This window comes from Aplysia californica, unplaced genomic scaffold (assembly GCF_000002075.1).
Source record: "Aplysia californica isolate F4 #8 unplaced genomic scaffold, AplCal3.0 scaffold00217, whole genome shotgun sequence".
NCBI lineage: Eukaryota > Metazoa > Mollusca > Gastropoda > Aplysiida > Aplysiidae > Aplysia > Aplysia californica.
The window spans coordinates 493,022-507,487 of NW_004797487.1; the positions used below are offsets into that span (position 1 = coordinate 493,022).

The window sequence follows — 14,466 nt, forward strand, 5'->3', positions numbered from 1 at the left end:
TTTCGTTATTGTTAAGTCTAGTGCTGCATTTCTGTTTGTCTTTTTCAGAGATTTTAAGGGAGACTTATCTAAGCTTTTCTTGCTTAACTGTACTACAATTATCTCTTTAGTTTTAAACAGTTTTACAGCACTTGCAGCACAATATGGACCTATAAATCCCGAAAATATTTAGAGGTGTTATGAGAGTAACAAACACAGACAAGAATGCGGAGGGTTAAGAACGACATATGTTGGATAGGAAAGACTTTGCGAACCAAACCAGAGCACCCGCCAACCACCTACGATTACATGTATCTCTAGAAGTAAAACGTATGAAATATGCTCATTCTTCACTGCAATACGGATTCTAGGTAGGACATTGAGAGAAAGAGAGAGAGAGAGAGAGAGAGAGAGAGAGAGAGAGAGAGAGAGATACAGAGAAAGACAGAGAGACAGAGACAGAGAGACAGAGAGAAAAAGAGACAGACAAAAAGAGACAGAGAGAGAACAGTCTGTCTATAACCTCATTTGTAACAAATCAACAGTCTATTTCACAACTACAGATATACCGCCAAAGACCCTCTCAAGTTTCCGGGAGCCCTTCCATACAAGAACAAACCTGCACGGTTGAGGTCGATCAGGCTCAGTCTCTGTTCGCTGTCGTGTAAACTTTTGCCACTATCCTGCTCCAGCTGTAGCTGGATGAGCCTGGCCGACCTCCGCTCCACGCGGCTGGTGCGAGAACATTGGTACACGTACGTCACCTGACCGTTGACCGCCAGGGGCTGTCTCTGCTGGGTGATCTGATAGCCAGCCTGGCAAGGAGTAGAGGTTCTTTAGCACACATAGCTGGGTTCACAGTCTTTAGCCCATATATATAATCTAGCACGCACGGAGCATAATTGTTAAGACATAGAAATCTTTTCGATTTCAAGAAATGTTGCTAAAATACAGAGAAAAAAATGCACATACAGGTACAAATTAGGGCCTTGATATTCTGTTTTTAGTTTTAGTAAGTGTTTTACTGCACTTGCAACACAATAAGGTCATATAAGTGCCAAAGAATAGATGTGTTACAAGAGAGTAACATACACAAAAAAGAAGGAGGGGAGATAAAGACGATAGATGTTTGACAGGAAAGAAGAAGCAAATCACACCAGACCACCCGCCAACCACCCATTATACTCTGTTTGCAATTTGTGTTTCCCTTTATGTATGTTTCGCTATGTATGAGTTTCGCTAGGTGATTGTTTCGAGGAACTTATTCTGAGTATTAGGTACGTTAAAAAAAGGTTGTAGAACCCTTGTCATTAGACACAACATAATTTTTTAGTCAGTAGAAAAATTTAATAAAAAACTGTTTTCCCGTCAAAGAATCAAATACTCATTGACTCAATTATTGTACATTAATCACATGGTAGTAGCATCAGCAAGGACAGTGTGTTGTTTGAATATATTCATGTTGTTTAACACACATATAAAAAAACTCACAGGTAAGTCAGCATAGAAATAATGCTTCCGATCAAATTTTGAAACCATGTTAATGTCACAGCCAAGAGCAAGAGCCGTCAAAACTCCAGCCTCCACACAGCGACGGTTAAGAACCTGAGGACGAAAACAATGTGTTTCTCTTGAATGTGATGGCCTTAGATTTGAAAACAAACTGTATATACGTGATAATTTAAAATGTAATACAACGATGTGATGACCTAAGATTTGAATACAACGTGTATGTGATGATTTATAACTTGAATTCAATGTATGTGATGACCTAAGATTTGAATGCAATGTGTACATATGTGATGATTTATCATTTGAATTTGAATATATGTTTGTATGTACATGATAGTCTTTAATTTGAATACAACTTGAAAAGAATGAGCTATGGTTACTGAACAAAGCTTAGAAAGTTGATTTCACTGCAACTTAGCAACCAAATAAATCTTTAACATAAATCTCTCATAAAATAAAATTATAAGCACTTCAAGCTTACCGAACAAAACTTTTAAGAAATGAACTTAAAATTATGTTTGGACATTGCCTGTTCAAGTTTTATAACTTTTTATACTATTACCCAAATCTTATTCATGCTGACGCAATACTCAGTAAATGTAATCATAACAATGCAGTGCTAGTGCTTGTATTTTCTTTTGGGGAGAGAAAAATCAAGATATCCCACTACTTCGCTTCTGAAACTGCTTTCAAAATGTTGAGAGTCCTTTTGCTACCAATAATAAATAGTGACCAGCAGTGCTACATCTTCATCTTCAGTTCAAAACTGTCGTGTAACTCACAGGCAGAGTGCCAGGTAAAGCAGCGTCAAAGTGAGAAACTTGGGAGTTGGTGCTGGCTCCATAGCTTGTTCCTGCTCTAGAGAAAAGCTTGGAGCGGGACTGAATCTGTGCATGAATTTCTAGTCCAATTACACTCTGCCACTCGGAACGAGCATGTCTGGAATATAAATCATTATTATTGCCGTAAAAAATCTAATATAATACAACCCAACCTGTTCATGCAACCAAGACATCCAAGACAACCACTTTTCTTCTTGACAATGGGTGGCCTTCTTGGATAATTTTGACCATTTTAATTGGACTTTACCACAATTTGCGTTTAGCAGCACAATACAGACAATACAAATACTATTAGTGTGACGGCTACCTATGGCCTCACATTTTAAGAAAGATTAATACATGAAGAGAGACAACAACACAACTGCTCTCATTGCCTGCCTGCCGATAACTGACCTTTATTTACTTTTGATCACACTGAAATCCCATGTGCAGAATGGAAACGAGGCAAATGTGTGACGTACCTAGAAGGGGGACACAACCGGGACAATAGAGAATCATTCTTTCAACACTCGCAACACAGTTCATTCCCATTTTAACATCAGACAATCATTACAATTAGTATTATACCAGGTGCCAATTGTGGATGGGATCGGGTTGGGTCGGGTCGATCCACCGACTTGAAGCCTGAAAACAAACGCGTTTGTTTTTAAGGCGCTGAGTTGGGCGATAGGTTTGTGCCACGATAGCCACTTTGTGCCCTCATGCTGGCTAGCAAACCAACCCGACCCGATCGTGCCAATGGGCACCCCATATTAGCCTACAGAACTAGATCAAGACTAGTTTGTTTATTATTAATTGATTAAAAAAACAAATTAATGAGGAAAAAATGGTGGGTAGAGCAAGAAGTTATAATAATGAGGCCCAAAATTCCTAAAATATAGTAGGTTTTGGCTAGCGGGGGGGAAGATAGCTTAAATTACCTTTCTGGGAGGAGTTCCGAAGAGGGTCAGCACTTACCATGCCAAGGTCCACTGAGCAAACTTATAGTCAGAGTTAGGGTTACATGCAACTAAAATGTAGAACTCCGCAAACTATTTTTTGGTAAGGCAGCCATTTTGGGAGATGTCAGATCAGGATATCCCTCCGATCACGTGACTAATCTAAATATATATAGCCAACCCCATGGCACCAAAGATCAGGTATACAGTAGTAGAGAATCTTTGAGGGCACGATGCTTTGATGATGCTGCTGCTTATCTCTTCGGTGCATTGAATATCGGGCCCGGGGGAGGTGGGGTAATCTTCCGGCGTCTTTACGGCAATTTTCGTGCGCTTTATTGACTTTGCGTTTACCGTGTTTCAATTCCAAGCATCAGCTTTCTTACTGTTTTGAGCATCAACGATCTAAACTATCTTCTATTGTGTCCAAGTACCGGAATTTCACATCGATACGGATTTATACATCAAACCACGGACCCAACATGATGTCGTTCTACGCGGAATCTCCAATGATCGAGTAGTAGTAGTAGAGAATTTTTGGTATCTCCATGGCCTTCTAAAAATAGTCTTTGGGTATCCCAAGATGTAGGTACCAGAAACTTAAGTTTCGAAGTAGCTGTATGCCAAATTTATCTGTTCCATTTGAAAGGCCTATATCCACTGAGCATTTTGGTACCATTCTTTAACCTCTCAGTCAAATTTTAAGAAAATGGTAGTTGTTTAAAATTTGATCAATTTTGTTAAAGTCAGTCACTGGCTGCAACTCCATGTTTGACAGACAATGAAAGAGTACCAAGAGCACTAAACATCTCCACATTAACAGAGTACAATCACTTTAACAAATATATGGAGCCTAATTTTTTTTCAAGACTGAGATCATTACAAATCAGTATTTTATCGCCTCAAACACGATGATCTGTTGTTATTTCGACTAAAACACTGAGAATTGACGCGGCCGGCGCCGCACCGGTCCCCGCGGCGAGCGAGTCGGCTCTATACTGTAGTGTCCCCCGCTTTCACATGCTTTCCGAGTCTCGCGGAAGGATTGATGAAAAATCATTCCAAGTTGATTACTTTATTTTAATGGAAAATGCACCGATCTTTTAATTGATACCTTTTATAAGCCGGTATTTTACATATTTTTTGTAAAAAGTGATCTTTAAACATTTTGACAGTATTTTTTAATGCTTTCTATTTAGACGCCGAAGGCCAAATATATACCACAGGAAAGCTCGTTTAAAGCTCTACAGTTTTCCGCCAATGGAAATACAGTATTTAATCATCCCTCGTTCCGCGAAGCATTTGAATGCACGCGTGCCAATTTTTCAACCGGCCGACCGCGAGGGGCTTCGCTTTCGTCGGCAATTCTCCAGCTCCTAATAATCGGACATATAATTTCACCGATACCACGCGGTCGGAAGGCCGCGAGTACCCGCGAAGCCGTGTTTACACTACCAACAAGATGTGATGAAATCACATACAATTAGCAGCCCATCAGGCAGGTGTGTCGTTCTACGTTTAGCTGCATGTGTTAGGGTTGGGGTTAAGGTTAGGGTTAAAGTTTCTACATGCAACTAAGCGTAGAACGAGGCAAACTATTTTTAGGTAAGGCGGCCATCTTGAGTGACGTCAGACAGGGAAACCTCTATGATTACGTGACTACATGATCTGAATGTAGCCAACCGCATGGCATCAAAGATCGTGTATACCTACCATGGCACGACATTTTGGTGCAACGTTTTTCCAGGAGACATACAGGTAATGTGATATGATGCAGTGCTCTGATGATGCTGCTGCTTATAATCTCTTCTGTGCATTGTTTATCAGGCCCCGGGGTAGTAATCTCTGGGCGTTATGGAAATTTTCGCGTGCTTTATTTTCTTTGCATTTACCGTGTTTCAATTTCAATCATCAGTTCTCTTACTGTTCTGAGCATCAACGATCTAGTTTTTTTAGTTTTAGTTTTGAAGTACGGCTGTGGTCAGGCTAGTCGCCTATCAGCCGTTCGTTGCTTTCATTGCTTGTTCCTTCCTGCTCGTTGTTTTCACACTCTGTTATCTGTAGGTTGGTGCTCATGGATCTGGCAGTTTGAAACCAGTCTAGGTTCATGGAGAATTTATGTGCCTTCCAGACCATGTCAATCTTATTCTTGAAAGCATTCAAGGATGGTGCCGACATCAAATTTTCTGGTAGGGAATTCCAAGTGTTAACTGTGCGTACACTGAAGAAGTTTTGGCGGACTGCTGTTTTCACATGGGTTTTTTTCAATTTTAGGCTGTGTCCCCTTGTGTTAGAGTGTAGATCCCGTGGTAAAATGTCTGCCATTACGTTGTAAATTCCTGTTAAATACTTGTAGCATTCAATCATGTCGCCTCTAGCTCTCCGATAGTACACCGATGGCAGATCCAATTTTCTGAGACGATCGCAGTAAGCAAGGTGCTGTAGTTCAGGAATTAGTTTGGTGGCCCGACGTTGCACTTTTTCAAGTTGTTCTTCATCACCTTTAAGTCTGGGGTGCCAGACCACATTTCCATACTCTAGATGAGGACGAATGATTGATTTGTACAGAGTAGAAAGGGACACTTTGTCCAGCATTATGAAACCTCTCTGGATCAGTGCGAGAAGATTGTTAGCTTTGTTGACCTGGATACTGACATGTTTGCTGAATTTTAGATCACTATCAATATTCACACCTAGGTCTTTTTCTAGTCTCACAGATTCTAGAGTGATGCATTCACCTTTGGATGTCATCTTGTACTCACAGGGGTTTCTATTTTTCCCAATGTACAAAACCTTGCACTTTTCTGCATTAAACCTCAATTGCCACGTATCAGACCAGAGCTGGAGTCTGTTCAAGTCATCCTGGAGGTTGTCCGAATAGTCAGGTACTTCAGCAAAAATCTTTGTATCATCCGTGAACAGAAAAGTAGCAGAGAGGATATTTTCAGGGAGGTCATTGACGAAGCATACAAAGAGAAACGGACCTAGCACACTTCCCTGAGGGATTCCCGATTGCACATGCTCCCAGGATGACTCCTCTCCGTTTACAACCACACACGGTTGCCTATCAGTCAAGAAGTCCCTTATCCAAGCATGAATCTGCCCCTCAATTCCATAGCCTTCCAGTTTTGTCAATAAACGTTCGTGAGGGACGGAATCGAAGGCCTTAGCAAAGTCTAGATAAATGGTGTCGACACAGTCATCTGCCTCAATGATTGAAGTCCATAGGTCAATCACCGCTAACAGATTGGTTGAACAACTTCTGCCGCTCATGAAACCATGTTGACAGTTGCTCAACAGGTCATTTTGCTGGAAATGTTTAATGAGCTGATCTCTGATGATGGATTCCAATACCTTACAGGCCACGCTCGTTAGACTCACTAGACGACAGTTTCTTGGGGTGGTTTTTTTGCCTTTTTTGAAGATAGGTGAAACATGGGCTAGCTTTCACTTGGATGGTACAGTGGAATCCTGTTATAACGAGAGGGAGGGGACCGGTGCGAAATGTCAGTTATAGCAGGATTCTCGTTACAAGGGATCCAGTAATAAATTCAAGGGAAATAGTAAAGTAGGCCTAATGTATGAGTTTGGCGTTCTGTTTATTCCTTTTTGTATTTCCCCTGATGATGATTTGTTCCACATGATCTGTAGGTCTTACTTGATCAAAAATCAAATTAGGTTTCTTTCTCTAGCCCTAGCAATGTTGACAGCTCGGCGTTGGTGATCAGAAAGAAAGGGCTCTGGCTCTAGGCTAACTCGCCCGCGGTGTTGTCCCCCACCCCACCCCACCCTGTGGTGCGTTGCGTTTGCTTGCACATGTCACACATTCACTCCATCTATCACAGCATTGTGACCTCTCCATCCCGCACCAGAGAAGTGAGAGGCATAGTAGGCCTAGATAATCTAGACTAGGCTGGCCTATCACACAATGCGTTCTGCTTGTTTGCGCATGCCACTCCCTCCCTACTCATTCGCTCCGGCCTTCATTGTTGGTTCGCGTGGGCTCTCCCATTCTTACTTTCGCTGGATCACCAACAACTTTCTCAACTGGCAAGGTTTTATATTTATAATATATATATAATTGGTCTGTGCGCTGTGCACAGCAGCAGCAATATTCCGTTAAAACCGACTCGCGCGACGGTCTGATTGCGCAATAGCAGTATTTTATTTACAAAGATAAAGAAGGAGAAAAAAACGGGGTTTTAGAATAGTGTCTTTATAACAGACTTCTCGTTGTGTCAGGACTCGTTATAAAGTGGACTCCACTGTATAACTCCTTCCTGCAGTGACCTATTCATTAGAGTTGCCAGCGGGGCAGCTAGTTCAGAGGCACATTGTTTGAGGACGGATGATGGGATGTTGTCTGGATCCTGGGCTTTGATGGGATTTAGCTTAGCAAGCTTCTTGAGCACATCTTCTTTAGTTATATATGCATATCTTCAAACTTACAATTAACATCTCTGTGCTGAAACTCAGGTATTTCTCTTGTGTCCTCTCTCGTGAAGACTGAGCAGAAAAAACTATTGAGAGCCTCGGCTTTATCCTTGTCCGTGCTTGCCACACTACCATCATCACAGACCAGATCCGCAATACCACTCCTTGTGTTCAGTTTGCTCTTGGCATATTTGAAAAATGCTTTGATGTCTTGCTTGGATTCTTGGGCTATCTTTCTTTCAAAGTCTCGTACTGCCTTGCGGCATTCCCATTTGGCTTGGTTTCTTGCTTTTGCTTAGTCTGCATAGTCCTTACCCTCTCTTGTCTCATATAATACCTTTTGAAAGTGGTGTGTTTTTCTTTAACCATGGCCAAAGCCTTGTCATTCAATAAAATTCATCCACAGTGGGTTTCTCAGCTTTTTTCCAGGTCTGCTCCTGGGAATATATTTTTTTTGTGTCCATACTATTGATTAGTATTTGTTTGATCTCTGTCCAGGTGGCTTCAAATGTTAGTTCATCAAGGGTAGTCTCCGAGTTTATTGATTGAAGATCATTTTTAATCCTGTCACAGTCGGCTCTGTCATACACATAGCGGGGCCTGTGCGGTTTATCTTTTTTCATAGCAATTTATCTGAAAGACCAGGGTAGAGTGGTGGCTTTTCTCTAAGGGAGGTTCATAGTTCACTTCCTCTATCATGCCCTCCTCATTACATTTGTGAATATCAAGTCTAAGATTATATTGGCCTGTTGGCTAGCTCTGTGGTGTGTTGGCTCTTGTACATGCTGGTATAAAGCATCTAAGCGATCTTCCATCATCAGAGTATGGCTGACATGCTGCAGTTAGCCGCAAGTGTGAAATTATACAGTTCGAAACACATTGACACTGATAATAGGTCAAGCCACTGACCCAACATGTCGTTCCAAGCGATATCTCCAAAGATCATGTAATGTGTAGTGTAGTAGAGAATCTTTGGTATCCCCACGGCCTTCTAAAAATAGGCTAGTCTGCGGGTATCCCAGGATGTGATGACATCAAATTGCTAAAATTAAAATAAGTAGCCAATCAGGCAGATGTGTCGTACTACGTTTAGCCGCATGTGGTTAAAGTTAGGTCAAGTTTAGCCTAGTTTAGGGGTAGTATAGCTAGTACAGGGTTAGGGTTAGGTGTTGTTGGTCGGCCAGTCCTCTGCATAACTCCTTTCACCCTTTTAATTTAGATTCAGTTTTTCTACTTGATCTCGCAAGAAAAATTCTGATAGATGATTGGCACGTTCATCCTAATCATCCTCCTAATGACCTAGACTCTAGACTCCTAGAGTCTAGATTCTAGATCTAGAATCTAGATCTAGAATCTAGTCAAGCCTCACTCATAAATTCATTAAAATATAGATTTAGCTCTAGATCTATATATCTAGATCTAGGCCTCCTATACTAGATTCTAGATCTAGATTTAGATCTATTTATCTAGATCAAGATCTATTTATTATAATATAATGAATAATAATAATACGAAATGGCTAGCCGTACTTAAGTCCAAAATAAAATAACATTAGAGACCTTTCTATATCATTGTCAGAAAATACGTTGACTGCACTTTGACAATTTAGTCGCTTTGATCTGGCAGTGTGTAATCTGTGAAAGAGGAACCGCTGTAGTGAGTGCATTGTACCACAAAGCGAACATAACTTTGAAAACATTAAGCGATTCATGGAGGCTGCCATCTTAGGACAAATTCAGGGGAAAGCACTCTACTGTTTTTCAAATTATAACGGGAGTTATCCCCCTTTGAACCACGAAATCAAAACAAACTTAGGCCTCTAGTCTACTCAGAGATGCAACATGCGGTGCCGATCTCAGCGATGCGATCTGTTGTAGTGGATACAACCTAGCCCAAAGCAAAAATAATAATTTTTTTTAAAAAGCTCAATCTTCACGCTTACATGGCAAATTATCAATTGAAACGAAAAGGCGATTTCCAAAGAGTGCCAAAAGTTCAAACCAAGCACGTCAAATTCATTCGTCAAATGTTTAGGATTTAAATCTCATCTTCGTAGATTCTACTAGAATCTAGATCTAGATCTAGATTCTAGATCTAGTTTATCTAGATATAGATATAGATCTATCTAGATCTAGATTAGATTAGATTCTAGCTAGATCTAGAACTCGATCTAGATTTTCTTGATCTATTATATTTTATAGTTATGGAAGAGGCTAGCCGTATTAATGACGGCTAGACTGGCAGTCTAGCCGTACTTAAGTACGGCTAGACTCGCAGTCTAGCCGTACTTATTCTTAATATGATGGCTAGACTGACCATTTAACAAAAAATAGGCCTACTGAATTGTAAATATACTTTTTTAGTGTGCAGTACCTAAAGTATTTGTATTTGAGACGAAACCAGGTGCCTAAATGACAGTGCATGTATTTTAAACCTCCTGTTTTCTAATGTTAATAGGGCCTAAGATAAGTACGGCTAGACTGGCAGTCTAGCCGTACTTAAGTACGGGTAGACAGCCAGGCTAGCCGTACTTAAGGACGGCTAGACTGTCAGGCTAGCCGTACTTAATATTGATGGCTAAATTGTAAATGAAATTTTTAGTTTGCAATGCCTAAAGTATTTGTATTTCAGACAAAACAAAAAGGTGCCTTACTGACTTGCATGTATTTGAACCTGAATAATTACTACATCTAGATCTAATGAGACCTGTGTACTTAACAGGCTTGAGTCGATAGGGCCAAACCTAGATCTAAGTACGGCTAGACTTGCAGTCTAGCCGTACTTAAGTACGGCTAGCCACTTCGTATAGTTATTATTGAACTATAACTTTTTGTCTTTTCATGGTAGATGTGTCATGTACTCTGCCTCAACCTCAGAAATAAAACAAAAAATTGCCATGGATTGTAGCAACAAAAATGAAAAATAACTTATAAATTAGGCCGGCACTATTTCTCCGAACGTTCGGGAAAATAAAGCTAGGCACTATTTCTCCGAACGTTCGGGAAAATAAAGCTGGGCACTATTTCTCCGAACACTCTGAAATCACATCCTTTCCCGCAAATTTCGGATATTATAATAGAGTATAGGCCTACCAAAGATTGTTTGTATACAATATGGTTCAATCGGTCCAAAAAAAATGTCCGCAGTAAATATTTATATAAAGAAATGCTACAGTTCCAAACAGTTTTTCGCTACAGATATATATATGACGTGTTGCCTATGAAGGGTGCTGCTCTTAAACTTAATGTGTTGTGTTCACTCGTGCGCTGTCTAGATCTAGATCTACGGAGGGTTATTGATAACGACACATAGAACTAGCTTCTGCGTTTGTCGCGGCCGCGACCAATCAATCGTGGTTCGATTTTTGGGCATTTTTTGGTCGGGGAATAAAGTCAAATTTTTTTTAACAGGAAAAAAAGAAAGAAACCGAACCTCTTTACTTTTGAAAGAAAGTTCACTTAGCTTCACTTAGTCTCTTTCTCAATTGTTGTCACCACATTGATTTGTTGAATACGTTACAGTTACTTTTATTTTTCCCTCTTTGACTCTTTGTGGTATTTTATTTTGTTAATGTGTAAGTGTAATTTTTTTTCTTGTTATTTTTCTGATGTGTTGTTTTTCTATCAATTTATTTTTTGTTGGGGAAAGGGGGGGGGGGGGGTGTTGCATAGTCTAACGTCATTTAATTTTATGTTCCTACCTTCATTAGATTCTAAATATATAGGGCCTACATTTATATTTATATATATATATAAATTTAAATGTTTTATGTCAGAGCGTACGTTCCACCAAAACCGATTACATGTACTGACACTGGCAGGCCCCTTAATGTGTGTGATTCCATATAATTTACATTATATCCTGTACTTTTAAAAAAATTTACGCACTTTTAGGGTTGAAACAGGCAATCTTCTTCGGACAGGTTGACACACACCCTTATTTGTTAATTTTTGTGGTTATTTATGGGCTGTTCGACTAATTTTGATTTAATTCTGTTGTGAAACCTTTCTTTTTCATGTTTTTACACTCATCTAAAAATCTCTAGACTAGCTCTTGAAAATTGAAATAGATATAGACCCAAAAATTTGCTCCTGTGTGTGTGTGTGTGTGTGTGTGTCTATGCATGTGCATGTGTGAGTGTGTCTGTGTGTGGTAGTAAGTGTGTAAGTGGAGAGTGAGGAGTGTGTGTGTGCTTTTCGGGCTTTATTTCAGCCTTTATTCAGTAGCAGTTCAAAGTATTCAAAAATAGAAACACAGGATCCATTCACTCCAGTGCTCATGAGTCGTTCCTCTCTTTCAGTTTCACTCATTCATTCAATTCCTGTGTTCCCTCCCGCGGCTCATCCCCGTCCTCATGACTTTCACACCCCACCCCCTCCCTCCAGGCACACACAAAGAAAATCTCACTCTTTCCCTTGCACCCTGCGAACCATGGACAATAATACAAAAATGTATAGGCAAAACACTGCCTTAGCCACATTCCTTTCGTTCGTGAGCTGTGGACCAGGCCTGGGGGGGTCGGTGTCGTCGTCTTGTAGTTGCTGTCGCCTGTGGATACACTCGTAAACTCTTCCTTTCACCCGCTCTGTCACTCACACTGTCTCTCCATCCACAACTCAGCTCGTCATACGTTCAAAAGTTGCCCACTGATCATGTTTAGTTAGTGTGTGTATAAGTTTGTGTGTGTACATGTGCATGATGGTGGTGGGTGTGTGATGGGTGTTACTGAAGGTTGTATGTAGGCGGGCTTGCCATGCGGTGTTCCTTCCCCTTCCCAGACCAGAGGAGGCAGAATGAAAGTTGGCGCCGAACTCTCGCAATAAATAGGCAAAAAATTACAAGACCGGAAGCCGGAAACCGTTCGGAGAAATAAAGATCAGCACTATTTCTCTGAACGTTCAGAGAAATAGTCACTACGTATAAATTATGGTGCGAAAATAAAAAAGCGAAATGAGGAAATACGGAGAATCCAGAGTGGGATGGTCACAAATTAAAACAACTCAGAAGGGACCAGTGCAGCTTTTATAATAAATAACATTTGAACTTGAATCAACTAAATGGCCTTGACAAGAATGTGTTCTGTCACTGTCACTGACAAATAAAAGTCAAAAGAAGAAGATGTAGATCAGTATAACTTACTCAGAGAACTTGAACAGATGGATGAGGGAAAAAGACAAGAATGATATAGGTTTTTTTTAAAATAGCATCCAGGCTGAGAAAGGACGTTGGGGAACCAAAACTGATGATGTCTGTTTCACAACTGGATCTTGTTTAGATCCATTGCCTTTCGAATCATTTCGTTAACTTATGAGTAAAATATGCTCATATTTTTATATGGTTTTCCGCAGAGTTTTATGACCTTCAACTTCATGACCATCTGGAGAGAAAAATGAGTCGGAAGATGCGAGAAGATTTCTGCAATGAGGAAAGTTTCCCTGCCGAAGTAGCCGCTGCTGCCCACAACAAATACAAAACGCTACCCAAGAAAGGAAAACCTCAGAAACTGAAGGAATGGACTTTGTTGTCTACTGTTATCATGAGATATCGTCAGCAATCAAAAGACGACAACAATGTGAATGGTATTAAATGATGAGTTAAATTATCACATAATTTTTTTTACTTCAAAGGTGCTATCATTGCAGTCCAGTCAGTGGCATTATATATAAAGTTTTCAACTGGAATTATATTTGTCAGTTGAATTTGATCTCTGCAAGTTCAGATGGAGTGGCTCAGACTGGGGAAATGGGGCTTGCCAATGACATGCTTTATACTTTATCAAATATAGTGCAACCTGCTTCATCAAATTTGACCCAGAAGTCCTTATGTGACTCTACTGTATTCCACTTGAAAGCGAAAGTTGTGGCCCTGCAGGGTCATGTGACACAATAACATTCTGACTGGCTGTTGGTTGTGGTCTTTTTTATCAACTGCTCCAGATCAGGGCTTGGAAAATTGAACATGTTTGAATATTAGAAAGATCAGATCAAATGTGCCAAAATGGTAGTTTTGCCCCTCCGTGAAGGTAAATCTGAGCCCTCTCAAATTATACGTCAAACCCTGTCCAATGGGAATTGCACAAAAACTTGTTCTGTGGTCACTGGATAGTAGCAGTATCAATGTACTGTACTGTTCACTATTCTTGGTCTGGATGAAGCAAGAGTATTGGTAGCCCACATGATGGAGCTAAAATAGTGGTAGTCCACGTGATGGAGCAACACGACAAAACAAGTCGCATGTGTTCCATTTTGATAGAATACAACATGGATCAAAGTAAAGATCCTGTGCAAGTTTCATTAATGGATGAAAAGAGTGTTAGTCTAGCTGCTTTGGTTCCAAAAATATAATTAATCACTGGAAATTAGGGATTTAATAGTTCAAAGTTTGGAAAAGAATAAATTAAGATTTTACTCGATATCTCAAAACTGCCGAGGGCAATAAGCAACGAGGAGCTACTAATTTGAAGAATTTTTTTTTTTCCTCTCTCTTTTCAGGTGAGAACAAAAAGTACCATCTGAGAGCTGTGGCTCTAGGCACTGGATCAAAATGTATCGGCAAGTCAAAAATGAGCAATACAGGTACATTGATCCTAAGTAATTGTTGTGTTAGAGAAAATGATTCTTTGTAATAGAGTTAATAATGTGAGAATATTGAGTCTGAAATTTTACTCTCAACTTCTTTCACCTTGTTAAAAACTATAAATGCACATCTTGTCCGGTATAAAGCATTGATCGACGTGGTCTAATAATTCACATCGGGTGGGG

At 40.1% G+C, this 14,466-nt stretch overlaps 2 protein-coding genes across 3 annotated transcripts in view; one reads left to right on the forward strand and one right to left on the reverse strand.

Annotated features, from left to right (window-relative positions):
* Nucleotides 1-2,717, reverse strand: part of LOC101864069 (glutamyl-tRNA(Gln) amidotransferase subunit B, mitochondrial) — a gene marked incomplete in the record, with an annotated part of 16,908 nt that extends 14,191 nt beyond the window's left edge. The window contains 4 exon segments of the mRNA XM_035970083.1: nucleotides 599-794; nucleotides 1,471-1,584; nucleotides 2,274-2,430; nucleotides 2,673-2,717. Coding sequence (XP_035825976.1) covers nucleotides 599-794; nucleotides 1,471-1,584; nucleotides 2,274-2,430; nucleotides 2,673-2,704 — 499 coding nt within the window.
* A 6,781-nt stretch (nucleotides 2,718-9,498) lies between these two features.
* The window catches only part of LOC101860741 (tRNA-specific adenosine deaminase 1), a 24,397-nt gene continuing 19,429 nt past the window's right edge, over nucleotides 9,499-14,466 (forward strand). The window contains exons 1-3 of one of the 2 annotated variants that reach the window (XM_005099561.3): nucleotides 9,499-9,551; nucleotides 13,054-13,284; nucleotides 14,197-14,280. In XM_005099561.3, the coding sequence (XP_005099618.1) occupies nucleotides 13,095-13,284; nucleotides 14,197-14,280 (274 nt within the window). In that variant the 5' untranslated portion in view covers nucleotides 9,499-9,551; nucleotides 13,054-13,094. Of the gene's footprint in view, nucleotides 9,552-12,546; nucleotides 13,285-14,196; nucleotides 14,281-14,466 lie in introns of those variants that run through there. The other variant, XM_035970081.1, reaches the window with a different exon arrangement.